This window comes from Perognathus longimembris, chromosome 2 (assembly GCF_023159225.1).
Source record: "Perognathus longimembris pacificus isolate PPM17 chromosome 2, ASM2315922v1, whole genome shotgun sequence".
Taxonomy (NCBI): domain Eukaryota; kingdom Metazoa; phylum Chordata; class Mammalia; order Rodentia; family Heteromyidae; genus Perognathus; species Perognathus longimembris.
Window position 1 is genome coordinate 89,359,036 of NC_063162.1, and position 18,525 is coordinate 89,377,560.

Consider the following 18,525-nt stretch of genomic DNA (forward strand, 5'->3'; position numbering starts at 1 on the left):
TAACTGGGAATACAGATATAAGCCACCAGCACCCAGTAATGTTGCCATTTTTAATGGGTATGATAGCACAGAAAGCTTTGGGTAGCTCTTCTTTCTCTTTTTTCAAACTTTTAAAAAATCAAATATGCCTATCAGTGCCAAGAATCATTCTGTTCCTTTATGTTCTAAAAATATTCCTGTTGATAGAACTTTTAAAAATTTATTTTTCATGCAGTGGTGTTGATATGGGACAGATGGCTGATCTAGCATATCCAACTAGAATTGTCTCTATTACCAGGTTATTAAAACCACATTTTAAGTAGAGTTGTTAAATATTTGGAATTGTTTCTCTGAGTTCAGAATGTCCTGAAGAGGGCAGAGATGCAGAATGCCTAAATGTTGACAAACTAATAAAAGAAAAGCAGATTTTAATTGCTTTGAACTCTTGGAAATACTAAGAAAATATCCTGATTATTTGCTTTGGGCATAGTTCTCTGACTGACCATTCATCACAGCTTAGCTCCAAAGCACTGCTGTTCTACATGTCAGTGTTCTACATGCTATCCTACATGTCAAGCTCTTTCATGAAGAATGTGCTCTGGAAGCATAATCTCCATGTTTGATTTGAACTTCAATGCTGGGAAGTAGGCTTTTGGTCAACATTTATAGAACTGGATGTGGTAGAGGTAGAGAAGGTAATTGTGGGTGAGATAAAATATTTCCCAAGACCAAATCTGTACAAAAAAATAAAAAATAAAAATGTAGAATTGCAGTAGATCCACGAGTCCAGTTCATTGGAGACTTCACATTTTAAGTGAAAAGTTCTCTGCCCTAGAACCTGAACAAGGCAAACAGCAAAGGCAGATTCATCCTTCACCTGTAGTCAGTCAGTAGTGCAAATGGACCCTGAGAAGAATGCTTCCTTGGTAGAATAAGCCCAGCATTCACACATTAGTGGGTCACAGCTCCTAGATAGGAAGAATCTTACCTGGCAGATTTCTATGCAAGGGTTGTGGCCTTTGGTACCTCAGGTGCATAGTAATATTAGGACCAAAAACAAAACAAAACAAAAAAAAAAACAACCCACTCATTTCTTCTATCTTATCACTTAAATACATTGATTCCTTTTTATTCTTTTTGTTTTTTGTCAGTCCTGGGGCTTGAACTCAGGGCCTGAACCCTGTCCCTAACATGGATTTCTTTTGAGTCTATGCTTCTTTTCCCTCCATTCCTATTCCCCTCAGAAAAAGAAAAGAGAGAAAGCCAGGTGATGTTGACTCATGCTTGTCATCCTAGCTATTCAGGAGACTCAGATCTATAGACAGAAGTTCAAAGCCAGCTCTGGTAGACAAATCCATGAGATTCTTCTTTCCAGTTAACCAGCAAAACGCTGGAAGTGGAGATATGACTAGAGTATTAGCTTTGAGCAAAAAAAAAAAAAAAAAAAGCTGAGGCAAAGTATGAGGCCCTGAGTTCAAGCCCCTGACTGCAAGAAAAACAGAAAGACCTCTCATACAACCAAACTCATTTTTGCCACATTTTAACATTTTAGCTTCCTTCAAACTCCATTGTTTTTCTTCTAGTTTGTTTTTCTTGCCTTCCAAATCATTCTAGCAATATTTCATTGTGTTTTGTTTTTTTGTTGTTTTTTTTTGCCAGTCCTGGGCCTTGGACTCAGGGCCTGAGCACTGTCCCTGGCTTCTCTTTGCTCAAGACTAGCACTCTGCCACTTGAGCCACAGCGCCACTTCTGGCCATTTTCTATATATGTGGTGCTGGGGAATCGAACCCAGGGCTTCATGTATACAAAGCAAGCACTCTTGCCACTAGGCCATATTCCCAGCCCTATTTCATTGTGTTTTAAGTTCTCTTAACTTATTTTGAATCCAACTTTCTGTAACTCTATTAGTGTACCAGCAGTGACACATTGTCTTTCTTCTGGTCTTATTTCCACTGTGAAATGAAGTTTCTGAGATGGTTACTGCTGAGACTAAAAGGCCAGTCTCTCCCAGAACACCCAGGAATGTACAAAATACACAAAACAAAACAGGAGTGTTTACTTAAGATGCCTCCTATCTCCTCACACCATGTGATCTAGCAGTTGCTATGGTGACTAGGAATTCTTCATTCCATAACTTGCCTCAATAGTAGACATGTTTCATTACTACTTGCTCTCTGGAGCTAACATACATATGTGCTCACACACATGCACACAAACCCACATCTTCATGCACACACTTCTGCATGCCTGTGTACATGTAGAAGATATTTGGAAAGAGAAATGGAGAGTTCTTTGAGTTGAAAACTTTGCTTTTTAAGTGTGTCACTTTGTGCTTTCTGTCCTGCCTATTTAAGTTTGAAGAATAGTGCTGCTGGTTCTCTTTAGGGATGAAACCTAGCTTTTTTCAAATTTCAGCTTCTGAATTAGCTCTTCATATATCAAAATTAATTTTTGAACATACCTGAATTTCAGAACCTAGAAGTCCTAGTAAACTGATGTAGGTCTTAGACAAGAAAGAGTTAAGATAAGTAAGCATTGTAGGAATTGGGTTACATAGGGAAATGCTGACACACTGTATTCCAAAGTTGAGACTTTTTTAATTGTTTGACTGACAGCAAGAAGATGGACTTCATGCCCTAATGATCTCATCTAAATTAATGCATTGACAAAAGGCCATGTGTTTTCTCTGGACACCATGGAATGTGCACGGTGCTAGTTTGTCTCCATTTGCATCCTCTCTTGAATTCTCACCTTGCCCTGTGCCATTGGGCCATGAGTCTTCACCCCTGTAGACCACATCACTTAGGGCATCTAGCTGAGAATGGGATTCAGCCCCAGAAAGAAGAGAGGCCAGGCAGCTGCTTCCCATATGTCCAACCTCCTCCCACAGTCTGGCAGTGGCTACAGCTCCTTCTGAGTGCCTTTTCGTCATGCCTCCAGCCCCTACAGGACCCATTACTCACTCTTATTTTGGCTTGCCCTTCTAGCCAAGGTAGGTAAATAGCTCATTTCTATCATCAGTAATTTTTCTTAGTTTCCAGGAACCTACCTGCAATTCTGTAGATAATCCTTCATTAAACATTTCCAAAATCCTACCTGGTGTGTTTCCCCTTTCTAATCATCCATCAAGCTAATTAAAAAAGTCCTTTTGATGAAAAACCATTGACTTTGTATTTCAAAATGTTACAATCTTGCCCCATTTCTTCTGCTGTACTAGCTGAAGTCAGCCATAGCACCAAATCCCTAGTATTGCCCTAGCTTTAGGGTTCTTAAACATCTTGTTTTATGGGGTAATAATTCTTACAGGTAGTATGCTGTAATATAGTTCTTTCTTAGGAGCCAAGAGCCCTTTATGAAGTCATATTTGCTAGTTTTCTGTGGGCATTTGATCAAGTTCTATTAGTTTACATTTGCTTTCACTCCTATGACTGTCAGACTTTATCTAGGTTTTATATATTTGGGGGTAATGAATTATATTATTCCCATTAGCCTTTCGTTTGAGTTATTAATTTTAATACACATGGTATAAAAAATAAAGGACCAATTATCATTATTTAATTACTCCCCTTCTGCCAGTGTAACCTGTACAAAGATAAATTTGTTAGGCCAGCTCCGTTGTGGTCTGATAATCTTAATGGCTCATCTTGACATACATCTGCTCACTTACTCTTTCTTTTAATCACTTCTATCATGCCAGCAATGTTCTTTTGTCCTTTCTTTAAAAAAATGATTTTCCACAAGAAAAAAAGAATTATTGTCAGCAAATTCAACAAAAGTTGATCTGAGACAAAATTCTTCTTGCCCTGAGCAGATTTTTTTTAGATAAGTATTCCAATTCTGCTGTGCCCACATGTAGAGGATATGTAGAGGAGATGCAGGCACCAGTAGCTGGGTTTGCTGTGTCTGGGTTTTCATGGTACAAGATGGCAAGAGATATCTAATAACTAAGCCACAGTGCCTTCTTTCTAGTTAGGAGAAAAGAATAGAGACAAGAATTTTAGCATTGGAAAATATGTGGAGCCTAGCCCTCATTCTCCATCCAGAATCATCTTCACTGATGCTATAACCTTGGCGTCATACTCTGCCTCAATTTGAGAGACAATGGCTCATTCCACCTCTGTTACTTCTTCAAACTGAGCCAGACAAACTTCTTTATCCCCCTGCCCACAAGTGGAAAATTACCTTACTAGAATGCTGTGGGCAAATCCAGCATTCTCTCCTCTCCCAAGAGTCAGGGTGGCTCCCAGGATGAAAATAACCCACTATCATTCATTCTCCTGATCTCCAAAGTCTTACATGTTCTGACTGCCTGTATAAGACTTTGCAGGGCACGTTTCCCAGACCTCTAGTGGTTTCTTGGTTTAGGGTCCTGTGTATCTCCGTCATCCCCGTGTCTACATGCTCATGTCTGCCTGGTTCTCTTTTTCTTTCTGAACTAAAAGTTAAATAAACATACATTTTATACTTTACAGTTCAGTATCTGCCCCATTGTTGAGTCCATCAGATCAAGGCACTTGTGTCCCGGAAGCCACACCTATGTCAGCTTTAACTTGTATGGCTAGAGAGCCCCAGGTTGAACAGTCCCAACACATAGCTTCTTCCTCTGCATAGTTCCTGCCATGTGTGCTACTCTTGCTCTTGCCTCAGGTCCTATCAGCACTTCATTTCTGCCTTGTTCTCTCTGAGCTTTGCTTGACACCAGGCTCTGCCCTTGTCAACTTTCTTCTCTTGAGATCTAATCTCTTGGGTGACTCTCCCAAATCAGAGAGGCAATTTGGAACAAAAAACGACTATCCAGTTTTGAACTTTACCATGGCCTTGATTCACCTATTGCCTAACCTACAAGACTGCCCTGTTTGGGCTATTAGCACAAGTGTAAATTTAATCCCCTCTGGTAACTTTAATCTGTAAATACTGCATTGACCATCTTAGGGGCCATTGTGATTCTTGCCCACTGCACTGGAGCCTGATAGGGTTGAATCTTAGCCTGACTATGTTTCTGCTCTGGTCTTCCTCAGTAAAGTTATTTTTTCTCTCTGTGCTCCAGTCTTGGTCTGTAAATGGTGGATTTTCCAAATATTGACCTCATAGTGTCACTGTGTTAATTACATAAGATAATAAGTAATCAGTGTTTAGCTTTGCCTGCTTTGTGATGAGCTCACAATTAGTGTTAGTTGTGGCTTTATCAGCCTGGTAGAGGCTGGCTCTTCCCTCCTGCCTGTTCCGAGTGGGTCAGGTGTGAAACAGGACCATATCCTTAAGTCAGGAGCTGTGCTTACCTCTACTGCTATGGAATATAAGAGACTTAGTAACTAACAACTGTGTGATGTTTCCTATGTAACACAATACTGATGGTACATTTTTTAGGTAGTGGCCAAATCCCAGGGCTGTCCTATAGTTTTCACAGGAAACTTCAGACCAAGATCCTGTACAAGGAAGGTCATTTTATTTGGCCTATGTAACCCTTTGCCTGTCCTTATCATTGTTCAATAAGTATGCCAGGTATATAGAAATGTCTACAGGAGTACCTCATTTAAGTAGATGGTCAAGATGCAGAGCAGGGCAGACTAGAGTCATTCTTCACCAAAGTAACTTGGTGTTCCCTTCCTGAGGAGAAGTGCCTCTTAGAAAAGTGTCCCTGCCTCAGCCCCATCAGAGCTTACCACTTGAAATTATTCACTGAGATTTAAAGTGATGTTCTCTGAACCTACACTGTAGAACTTACACTTATCCATTTGTTCTTTTATTCAATAACTTATTCATTAAATGTTCATTGAATACCTATGCATTGTCAAGACCTGATTAGTTGTCAGGAACCCCAAATGGAAGAAGATACAGTGCCCATCTTCAAGTGAGCAGACAATTTAGAGGTGACAGAAAAATATATCAGAAGTACTCTCTTCCAAGTGCTGAGCCAGACACTGGACCATCAAACCAGCCTGGTGTTAGGAAAAGAGCTTCCTAGAAGAGGTGATTCTTTCTGGGAACTTTGTGGGATGAAGAGTTAGACCAAAATTGTGTGGTGAAAGAAAGCCTAGCACATTCAAGTTCAATGGAGCATAGTCCTCTCAGGTGGTAAGTAATGTCATAGAAAATCAAGAATGACTCTGGGGCCATGTGAGAGAGAATCCTCCCTCCCTCTCTTGCTTGCTCATTAATTTTCATGTGTGGTGTACCTTTGTCCCATAAAGATCAGGAGCTGGCCTTAGAGAAGCAAGAGGCACAGTTCCTGCTTTCAAGATGGCATCATTTAGCAGAAAAGACAAAGAAAGCAGGTGATTGGACTCAGTGTGAGGGGCTTTTTGACAGGGTTCTTTGGACATCCTGTCTGGACAGAGAGGATAATGGGAAGTAGAGGATTAGAAGCTTTCTTAGATGAAGTGATAAATGTGAGTTTCCATATAGCCTGTACCTTCTGGGGGTCATGTAGACTTTGGTAAGACTAGACTTTTCCATAGAAAAAAGAGCTTACACATAAAAATCCTGTATGCACTGAGTAGGGGTGATTCATGCTTGTAATCTTAGATACTCAGGCAGCTGAGATCTGAGGATTAAAATTCAAAGCCAGCTAGGACAGCTAAGTCTGTGAGACTCTTACCTCCAATTAACCACCAAAAAGCCAGATGTGGAGATGTGGCTCAAGGGGTAGACAACTAGCTTTGAGTAAAAAAGCTAAAAGACAATGCCCAAACCCTAAGTTCAAGCCCCATTATAAGTATACACAGGAAGCAACCCTACATGCTTGTAGAGGGTTATCTGAGTCTGTGCAGCCCATCTGTGAGCTCTCTAGTCAAGGCCTTTATGATAGTACCTGATCATAAAGGAGCCAGGATCATGCTGTCCTATAGGATGCCAGCGGCTGCTTCTGTGGAATACTTGAGAGAAGAATCTTATCCATTAAATCAAAGCAACATTCACAGTCCTGAACAATCTCTTTATGATTGTTTTTTCTTGGTATTGTTGGTGATATTTGAAAACATAAATTCAACCAAAAACTTGGCTTCAGACAATATGACTTAGGACCTGCTAAACTATGAGCATCAATTCTTCTACTGGACTTTTAGGGAAAAAAGTCAGTATTTTTATAAATCTGTAGGTGTTTTTATTCCCCAGCAAAGGCTATCTTTCATGTGAGTAAGTGAAAAAAACAATTACAGGTTTGGTATAGAAATACCAAAGCAGGGCACAGTCATGGAAATTTGTCTGAGTCAGTAGAAGAAGGTACTAGTTCTATTAAGCATTCAGCATTCATAGGCAAGGATGGCAGTGTAGTCAACGATAAATCTGAACTGTCCATCCAAAGAAGGGATGAAACACTGGGAACAAGGAAAACTTGGGAGCTCTTAGCTGTTTTAATAATCTTGATGGGCTTGATTCAGAAGGTCTTGGGATTCCTAAGTAAACCACCCTCCTTCTTTATCATTTCCCTACATTCAGCTGAGAACATTTACTTAGGTTTGTGCTTCCTCTTTCCTCACCTTCCTACTTATTCCAAATATGGCAATATCCCCACAGGTGAAACTGTATAGAATCTATTTGGCCAGTTGTCTGAGATCCTTTTTTGTCTCATTATCCCTCCAAGACTGCAGGGTCAAGAACTGGATTCTGCAGACCTGGAGGCTAAATTGTGTGTGATCTGGGGGTTCTATCTCATGTTTTACACACCAGTTCTCTCATGTTTTACACACCAGGGCTGACATCATGGGTAGGACAAGCAAGAGTGAGGCACTTCCTGGTGTCCATTCTGTGTGTGTGTGTGTGTGTGTGTGTGTGTGTGTGTGTGTGTGTGTTGTGTTGTGTTATGTATGCACCAATCCTGGGGCTTGAACTCAAGGCCTTAAACTTTTTTTGTTTAAAATCAGTGCTCTACCACTTGAACCATAGTTCTACTTCTGAACTTTTGGTGGTTGGCTGAAGATAAGAGTTTCACTGACTTTCTTGATTGGGCTAGTTTCAAGCTACAATTCCTCAAATATCAGCCTCCTGAGTAGCTCAGATTACAGGCATGAGCCACTGGCATGGAGCCATCCTTTTTTTTTTTTAATCATAACCAGAACTTTCAAAATCCATCCTTCCTCTCCTGAGATCTGTGCCTTGGTCAGTCATCTTTTCTTGTCTCCAGGATTCCATCCACACTTTGCTTACTAGCTATGTTGTCTGGCTTCTACTTCACCATTTTGAGCCTTATTCCTAGCCATCACCAACAGGAATATTCTGCATACCACTCTATTGCCCTGACAAAGAAATTCTTTTTTTAACCCTTAACTCTGGAACTGTTGTCTCCTATTACGCCAATGCCAAGGTAGCACCTCAAACATTCTCATTGCTTTCCAGTCAAATAGAAAACACACCTATAGGTGTACTAACTATCTACCAGTGAGTGAGGAAGGTTTGTTAGCTACTTTGATATTTCACACTGTGGAGAACCATGGTGCATGGCATCTTGGACAAAAGAAGTTACTGAAATTTAGCACAGCTAGTGAATGTCAATTCTTGTGTCTAGCATGAGAAAAATTCAGGCAAGATGTGGATGTAGTAAGAGTGATAGGAAAGAATTATGACAGAGAAAGAACATTATATAGCATGATGCCATGGGAAGAGAACACTTAAGTTTATCTTCAGCCATCTTAAGGGTTTAGAGCTGAGCATTAGGTATAAATACAGCAAGATTTAAGGGAAAGAAATAAAGGTACGCATAGTTTTAAGAGTACCAATTACAGCTTTAGCCTGGGTGGCCATTATCTTCATTCTGGTTGTCTCTGGTTCTGGAAAAGTTGCCCTCACTTACAAGGTACAAATTTAATTCCCATGAAATAATTTCTCGAGCTCCAGGATGCATCCTGATCATTATTGGTAATTATTTCCAATTTCTTTCATCTTACAAGGCTTTGCTGTTCCTTAGGGGTTCTGCCATAAAGATGTTATGGATTAGTCCAATTTGGAACCCAAGGTAATTGTAAAGTGACGGTGGAGAGAATGGCTTAGTACAATGACCATTCAAAAATGGAAGCATAGATTCTGTAACTTTGAGTTAGTTCATGGCAGGGCATATAGTTTCAAGAATCTGTTACACATGCACTTTCAATGGACAAAGTGGGTTTTCTCTATGGTGAGAACCACCATTATTAGCATTTGGAGTATTGCTTGTAAGACAGTTAACTACTGGGCTAACTAACTACAGGGCTGCAATTACCTGAAATTGTAGGTTGATTTTACATTTTCCCATTGATCAAAAGCATGTTAGAAGAAAGGACTGTGTAAGATGACCCAGAGAAGGGCTTAATGTGGGGCTTTGCTCTGGATTACTGTCAAGAAATGGGGCAACTCTGTGAGTATTCCCTAAGACTTGTCCTCCTTATCGAGAGGGCAGACTAGGGCAGCGTCACATCTGTCACTGAGGAAAAAGAAGTTGTAATCACTATTATTAGTTGGGCTCCTGGGTACATGTGAGGTGGACAACATTCATCCTGTCTGTGATCAGATGGAATTACTGAGTGCCTCTGATTTGTCTTCTATCACAAAAAAGGGTTTCCAGCCTTGTGTGGGGTTGATTTCCTACAGAATCATTTGCAATAAATCACCTAGCTGTGAGTGCCAGGTCAGCTTTAAGATGTCAGGGTCTGAAAACAGAGAAGAAACAGTGTTTGTTGTTGTTGTTGTTGTTGTTCTTATTCTCTTACTAAGTAAGCTACACAGAGATTCAAAAATCTCTGTGGGGGTGGGGGTAGTGTCCTGTATACCAAGCTAGGAGTCATTTCTGCTGTGAGCCCCAGCACTGTCCTGCAATTCAACTGGGTTTTGACACTGTTCACTTGGAAATAGCATCAGGAGAGCACCGTTTGAGAGCTGAGTCACCCCAAACTTTTGCTGCCATTCACAAGTTGCTGGTTGTTCTCCCTGTGCTTTTGACCTACTGGCTCTACATGGATACTTTAATAACCCTTGGAATTTGAATAACTTTTACTCTCAGAATTTAGAGAAAACTGTGTATGTTGTTATAAAGAATGTTTTAAAGGACACAAATGAATAGCTTGATGAAGATAGAGAGGGCCAGGTTGGGAGCACAGGACCTTTCTTCCCTATGGAGCTGGGATGTGCTTCCTTTGTTCTTCACCTCCCTGAAAGCCCCTTGAACTCATCCTTTCAGGGTTTTTATGGAAGTTTCTTTATGTAGGCATGATTGATTGTCTTTAGCCCTTAGTGACCAACTGGACCTTACACCTCACCCCTGAGGAAGGCTGAGGCTAGGAATTCCAAGCTCTGGCAACCTGCAGCCCCAAGGTGTAACAATTTAGGGACCTTCCTCTAATTACTTTATTAGCATAAACTGTGCTATAGGGAAAACATTATGAATAGCAAAAGACAATCTTTGGCCTTTGTAGCTTTGCCTGTGAAAACAAGGATAAAAGACCACACACGTTAACAAAAGATAGTCTTAGTGCTCTTCTCATTTAGGAAGTTACCAGAGTAAAGGAAGCTCAGGTGGACAAAACCCCAAACTTGTCCCTTTTGGGATTGCTGTCCACTTCCTCAGTCTTTGCCAGGCTGGACTGCTGTTTCTGGTGTTTGCCTCATTGACTGAAACCAGTGCCCTAACCCACACACACAGTAGGTGGTCTGCAGTCCCTAGATTTTACAGTTCCAGTTCTGCAGCTCCTTCCTCAGGCAGGCAGCAGTGGTGCAGAGGGAGTCCAGGAACCCCCTCCACCGCTTCCTGTAGTTTCCTGGTCTGTCCCTCATCTTAGGTGGGCCTCATCATTCACTGTTTTCCTTTCAAGGCCTCAAAGCACTTAAAGCAGAAAGTCATAAAAGCATAAATGTGTTTTCTAACCTCAGCAGTTCACAAAATTGCCTGGCAGTCCTCTTTTCATAGCTGGTTTATCCCTAGTTGCACTCCCTGAAGCTACTTTTCCAATAATATCCTGCTTTGTCCACCAGCTTCACCTTAAATTCTCCTTCTAAAGATGTCTCAAATTCCACTTTGCCAAGATTAGCAGCTATTTCATTATCAACCTCAGCTTCTTCCTACCTTATATCTCTTTTCCCAGTCTTCCTTCCACTTATTTACCTCCTAAGTCAGTTTTCCTAGTAGCTCCTCCTTCCTACCTCTCATTGGTGGGGGCTTAGCCTCTTAAGTGACTCCTTCCCTACATAATGAAATCCCCAGGATAGCTCTTTCCATTCTCCTGCACTAATACCTTAATGTTTCCCACATCCCCCCCCCCCCCAAACTGGGTAGTCCCAGAGGACTGGGTAGAACCCAGGGCATCAAGTATGATAGGCAAGGGCTCTATTATTGATCTACAATTCCCAACACTTCTTAAAGATTATTTTATCTTGAGTCAGAATTTCAATATGTCACCCAGGCTGGCCTGTAACTCTGCGATCCTTCTGCCTCTGCTTCCCCAGGAGCTGGTGCCTAGCTTCTAACAATTTCCTGCTGTCTATAAGCTGTCTCAGTGTCCCTTACACATACTATGTTTGAAAATTTTACAGGCAAGCAAGTGTTTTCCTTGACTCTACTGATTTTCCTCGGCTTATCTTGCTTACCTTAGTTTCTTCTTCACAGTTCCTCTAAGTACTGTCTCTGTAACTGTGTTACTCTCCTCTTCCCTTTACTTCTTTTTTCTTCACTTAATTTCCCCATATTCATAGTCTCCTGTCTGCTTTAATAGTCTCACATGCTGCTAAAATGTCAATAATTTACAAATTTTCTTTACCCCTGACCTTTATCTTAAGATCTACTGTTTTATTTCTAACTACCTGACAAATATCTACTAATGTCCAGTCAGTACTGAAACATCACCAGTCTGAACTACATTCATGCAGCTTATCATAACCATTACTCTGTAATGTCTTCTTTAATGGCATCCTCAGTCATCATAGTTTTGATTATTAAATCCTGTGGGTTCTACTTTTGCTTATCCCTTGCACTTAGTATATTAGGGCTCCCACAAAACTACACTTAGGTGTTCATGAGCCTGTTTACTTAGTCAACAGCAGGCCACTTGTTCTATTCATCTGTGCTTGCTACCTGATGTCCAGCAATGTATTGTACTCAAAGGAAGCTGTCACTATTTGCTGCATAAATGCATGTCAATTAAGTGTTTTAATCCTTGTATTTCTGGAAATATTAGTTATTGAAAATACTTTTGTTCATTAGTTCTCTTAATACTTTTTCTCTTAGACAAACACTGGAATAAAAGTTTTGCCTAGAACCTCAACTATGGTACTTGTGTTCTTTAAAGGAAAAAAATAGTGGAAAAGTACATAGATCAGGAAGCATTACATTAGCTTTCCTTCTGCAAAGCTGGACATAATACATAAGATTATTATGTTTTCTTGGCAGTTTGGGGGGACTTAAATCTCTCTTCTCTCATTGATTTTTTTCTGCTTTTTTCTCTCCTTTATTTTTAACAGCTTTTCAAAATGGAAACTATTACAGTGACATAAGATGCTATTGATAGTACCTCAATCTGATTCAGCCCTTCCCCTGCCCAGGAGAGTCCAGCTGCTGTGTGCACAGCCATGTAATACATGTCACTTACACAGACATTAGAGAACCCTGCCCATCCATATGTATGTGCGCAGCCCTTGGAAGTTAATCATGCCATATATCAAGTGCATGTAGGATGTAAAACGTACTTCAGAATGACAGCAGCTCACATAAAAATGAGTATTGGTTTACCATTAGAGAAAAACAGGGGAAGATTTTTTTATCCTTTCAAATGATAGGATTATTTGTCTCTTTCGTGTGTCTCAGTATTGCAGCCTTTAGACTTCTATTTGGTCACCATACCCCCTTCTCTTCAGCTACTTTATTTCACTTCAGTCACATAGATAACAAAAGAACTGCTTTGGAGAAATGAAAGATAGCAATTACACATTGGTATTCATGTTCCGGGAGTCACACTGGCCTCCGCTGGGAGTTGAACAATGAATATCCAGCATTAATTGCCACAGACACTGTGAGTCTGACCTTGCTGAAATGTAGCGCATCGGTTTTAGATACTGAAATCATTTGCCACTAACAGATTAGAAAAGGAATGATTATGAAATTATATTGCAGTTTGTAATGATCAATATTCTTCATTTTAAAGAAAAATTGGGGAGGCTTCAGTGACTACATCATAGAAGTCAGGACACCTGGAGTTAAAATCACTATCTGATCACTGACTGGGTTGGCAATTATGGCCAGATAAGTGTCTTTGTTAGGAAAGGTGCATAAAACACATTGACATCCAATGGGTCTTTAGAAGCAATTAAAAAGGTACATGGCTATGGTACTTTTATTCATCTGGGGGAGGGGCAGGGTCTCCTTTGCGTTTGTATCTAATCATAGGTAGGATTTTTTTATCAGTAGCAAAAAATGTGTATTTCCCTTTCTAAAGAGATGACATCGTCAGTCAAGATGCTTTGTATTTATAAACTGATTTGTTAAAAGGTAACCCCTTTGTACAACTACTTAAAGACAGTAAAATATAATTAAATAAGAATAAAGAGACGACATAATCATCTTGACAGTGAAACCTACTTGCTGCCAACTTTTCTTGCTTTAATCTTTTTGTTCAAATGATCAGAAATATAGACATGAGATTTTATGTGTCCCTTATGGTTCTTTCTGCTGGGCTGCTTCCACAGTTGGTGTGCTGCACATTGGGAGAACTCCATATTAAACACTCTAGAAGTGTTCACAGCTCAGAGTTGGGTCCACACTGCTGGGTCAGCAGAGAATGTCCTCTGCAACTGAGCCAGGTCAGCGAGCCACACTGGCTGTGGGCTGTGGAAGCTGTGTGTGCAGAAATGAATGATGGTTCAGCCTTCTCTCTTTTTTAAAAAGGGACTAAGGTGAAGAAAGTCAGTGCAGTGGCCCATGACATCTGAATTGCAGCCCAGATGAGATTCTAACTAGAGATCAGTTTTTGCTTGTATTCTGACCAAACAAGTACAGGACAAATTTGAAGAGTAAATGGGGGAGTGGGATGGTGACCTGAATAATCCAATAGGTAGGTTTTATTTACCTATCTTTTTTAAATGAGACTCTGCTCATTATTTTGGTGTTTAAACAATGTATATTTTATTATTTTGCCATCTTAATAGAGCGTCTAAAGTTACCCACATAGTAACAGGTATGGAGTTATATTCCTGTAACCCCAGCACTTAGGAGACTGAGATAGTAGGATTGTGAGTTCAAGGCCAGCCTGGGCTACATAGCCAGTTCCTGTCTAAAGAAAAGAAACATTAGCCTGGTAAAGAAGAATGTAGTACACCTGCAGTTAGCATGGTATGCCTTTTGAAACTTTGAAACATGTGTTTTCAAATTCAAATTGTCCATTAAGTTTTTAATAAACTCTTCGAATCCCAACTCTCCCCCAAGTCCTTCCCTTACCCCATTTCATTTGAAATACTTTAAAGTCTCTTAAATGCTTATTAATCTTTATAAAGAAGCAATGCTGTCAGGCTGTCCTAACCACTGCAATTCTAGTTGGCTCCTGTTTTAATTTTCTCTCCCTTTTCCTTCTCCCATCCATCACTCCCATCCACAATTAAAGCAGGAGGATGAAGTGACGACGGTGCAGGTTAAAGAGCAAGACCAGAATGTCCTGGTGCTGAAGAAAGTGCTGGGCTGTGGCCCAGCCCCCACCGCTGGGAGTGCCGAGGCCGATGGGAGGTGAGAGTCTCCTCAGCAGCCGCTTTCCTTCCCTGCTGCTTTCCCTTCCCTCTCTAGCTCTCACTTGCTCAGTCTGCTTTACCCTCCCTCCCTCGCTTTTCTCTCCGCCTCTCTGGCGTTCTAGCTGACTGCAGAGCTCTTAGCAGCCAGATGGACTCAGTTCCCAGTGAAAGGAAAGGGATGGCACGGATCTTTTAGCATTTAGGGGATGCCTTTGTCAGGAACCATTTACAATGGGCAGCTCCCGCCTGAGGGTCTTTGACCCTCATCTGGAGAGGAAAGATTCGGCCGTGCTCTCAGACAGAGAGCTGCCCTTGCCTACCTTCGATGTGCCTTATTTCAAATACATCGACGAGGAGGATGAGGACGATGAATGGAGCAGCCGCTCACAGTCTTCCACCGAGGATGACTCAGTGGACTCTCTGCTCTCTGACAGATACGTGGTGGTGTCTGGGACCCCGGAGAAGATCTTGGAGCACCTTTTGAATGACTTGCACCTGGAGGAGGTCCAGGACAAAGAAACAGGTAAACCACTGGGGGTCTCCTTCTAGACTCCAGCTGCTCATCTCCTTCTCAGCATCCTGGGTGAGGCTTCCACTGTTCGTGGAAACCAGGGTGAGCTGCAGGACCATATGCTTTGTGTGCCTCCCCTTTGCCTCGTGCTGTTTGTTTAAATCCAGTAAATGGACACATGGAGTTCCCATGCAGCTGCCTGGGAAGTAGCTGTACAAAGAAAATGATATGATGGCAGATGTGACAGCAGTTTCTCTGGTAATTTTTACCAAATCTTACCTAAAGGCAATTGGAAAGAGGCCAGCATTCAATAGCCCTTGTGCACTGGCAAGGAGAGGGGGCTGTCAGGCATTTACCTGGCTTATAGGAAGTGCTGAGACTGAGACAGAGGTAGGGTATGGGGAGCAGCCTCCCTGCTGAAATGTCTACAATTACTGCAACTACTCAGCAAAGGCATGCTTAGCAGTAACTTTGTGGTTTACAAACTGCCTGCTCTGAGCAAGCCCTGGGGGTGGGGGGGGGGGGTGCAGAAAGGGACACTCAGCTTTCCAGACGGGAAATTGTAATTCAAGTAAGCCTTATTGATCAGACATCTTGTCCTTTTTATTCAGCCTGAGAGCAAAATATCATCTATTTTTTCATCCATGCACTTTTGGAAACACTATTTACAAAATGACTTGCCTATGATTTTCTTTATCACAGAAAGGAGATTACTTGCTTCTCTTAACCAGAGTTTCAAATTTGTTCCAGCCTGGACCAACTATTCCACTGATCTGGCCTCTGGCAGTAGCTTGAAATTTGCAACTCAATCCTCTGACTAAACCGCCCTTTCTGATGCCACCCTAGCACCTATGACACCCACAATTTGCAGTATTCTGATTGTATCAAGGAAGAACAGCTGTGGTTGTTTCAGTGCAGACGTTAAATAGGTCCTGACTGTGCAGGAGGGATTGTGAAATCACAGCTTAGGTGAGATCAAGAGTTTCCTCCCATCCCTGTAGTTCTGTCTGAACATGAGTGATGCCTGGATCTATATTGCATTATAAAGAACGATAGGAAAAACAATGATGTATGAAATATGTGAATAGACTAAAATAAAAAAGTAGATTTGTGACCCAATCATGTATTCTACATTAACTTTATTGTCTGACTTCAGAATTCAAGTCAATACTTTATTTTGCATATAATTGGGGGAGGATCAATAGTTTCTATGTATACACATACACACACACACACATACCCACACACGCGCACACACACACACACATACCCACACACGCACACACACACACACACACACACACACACACACACATCACTCCACAAGGAGGATAAAAGTGTTCTCAAGTACATTAGATTTTTTGTACATTTGAGCACTGAGGTGACTTTCTCTCTATCAGATGTGACCATCACGCTACTGGGCTTAATTTTCTGGATTACTTTACACAAGATATTTGAACTATATATAGTACAGGCATTTTACCTGTCATGGAAAGACCAGAACAAATTAAAGGTGATATACATGAAAGGGTGAATGCTTCTTAAGTGCCTTAACATTCTAAGCACAGGTATTATTTAATAATGATTTCTTTCTAATTTTCCTTACTGTTTTTTTCTTTTCTTTTTCTTGTGATGCCTGTGATCAAACTCAAGGCCTCATGCAAACTAGGCAAGCTTTCTACCACTGAGCTATGCTCCAGCCTATTCTCACTACTTTTGAGAAAAATCACCCAGGTGCTCCCTAAGACTCATTGTTTAACACTAGAAATGACAAATAACCTTTGTTAATACTGCTACAGATGCTAGGAGCTGCCGCGTGTTGGGAATGTTGATGTGAGCAATGTCTCATAAGACGGATTCCTGCTTTCTTCTCAATTAGGCCTACACTGGGGTCAAATATATCTCATTAGTCCTGTATACGAAGCAGAGAGGAGCATGACTGCTCAGTTGTTTGATCTTCATAGCTCCAGCCTTGATGGGACAGGAAAAGTCCAGGTGAAGTCAGCTTTACCTGATCCCTGTCCTATTTCCCTAGAGTTTAAAAGGAAGGATGTGTAAAATTTTACTGTTTTGCAAAGACCCAAAGTAACCACTTTTTTAATATAAAAATTAAGAAGTCAGTCGTGTAGAGAATAATCAATATGCATATAATAGGGACACCTGCACAGCAGTTATGTGTAGTTCTTTGAACTTCCAAAAAAAACCTACCATTAGTTGATAAAATGTTTTTTAAATATAAACATAAAATAAATGGTATGCAAGTTGAAGGAAAAGTGGTTATCAGTGTGTTTTAGTTTGAATACTAAATGAATCTGATATTTACAGTAATTGATGCGCCTCACTGACAGCAGTGATGGTCTTTTTCCTTGGTTGGGTTGGCGGTCCTCATTATCAGAGGCCTGGGTATGCAAGATCCTAATAGAGTTGCATAAACCATATGGAAGACAGATGGAGAAAAGGAGAAGGGGCTGCAATAAAAGTATACAATGGCGTTTTTATGTTCTTGAGCGCTCCTTTCAGTGAGATGGAGCCATATGGGGCCAAGTGTTGCCATATGGTAGCCCTGGTGGCTATGAAGAAGGGCTACATGGGAAGATAATAATGGTCCTGAGAGCTTAGGTGAGCCTATTCTGGGTTCTTACATTCCTACATTCCTGTACCCGCCAGAAGCCAAGGAGACCATCAAGCAAGACATGAATGTCTTTCCCACAAAAGTAGCTTAGTTGTGAAGGTGTAGGTTCAGGCCCCAACAGAGGACCTGCTGTGCTCATACAGGACAAGTTGACATGATTAGTCATTGGTATTAAAATGTAAGTGGAAAAACTGAACTGAATAGAATGGAATAGAAAATGAAAAGGCCAAGACTTGTGTGATAAAGCATTTATTTTTGTTGCTACTTGCATCAGAGAATAAAGAAACAATTGTTAACAGTTTATACAGAATCCTACCAAGCTGAGTTTTAAAAGCAAAAATAATTTTAGAGATGCTTTAAAGCAGCCTACTGATGATATAGTTGAATGATTTGGTCTACATATACTTACTGTACTTATTTTTATAATTCCCTACATGCATACCTTTCTTCTCTTGGTAATATGAGGCAGAAACTATCTGGTGAAATTGATGTAATGGTGAATGGACATACTTTTAAAACTCTTAAGTAGAAAAATGCTGATAGGGAATAAGTAATAAACCAACCAAACATTTGGGTCTTCCTTTGCATCCAGTAGTGAAATTTTCTTTGATCTGTGATAATTAACCTTTTGTTTACTAAATTCCCAACAGTACTTCCAAATAGCAACAAGACTTCCAAATAGCAAGCAGCAATGAAATTCATAGAAATACAGTATTGTTAACATTGTTTT

The 18,525-nt window shown here is 40.7% G+C and overlaps 1 protein-coding gene across 3 annotated transcripts in view; it reads left to right on the plus strand.

The window, feature by feature from the left end:
- Rapgef5 (Rap guanine nucleotide exchange factor 5) overlaps positions 1 to 18,525 on the plus strand; it is a 232,458-nt gene that overhangs the window by 149,334 nt on the left and 64,599 nt on the right. For 2 of the 3 annotated variants that reach the window (XM_048339709.1, XM_048339710.1), the window contains exons 10-11: positions 14,532 to 14,650; positions 15,087 to 15,175. In XM_048339709.1, the coding sequence (XP_048195666.1) occupies positions 14,532 to 14,650; positions 15,087 to 15,175 (208 nt within the window). The remainder of the gene's footprint in view (positions 1 to 14,531; positions 14,651 to 15,086; positions 15,176 to 18,525) is intronic. The other variant, XM_048339711.1, reaches the window with a different exon arrangement.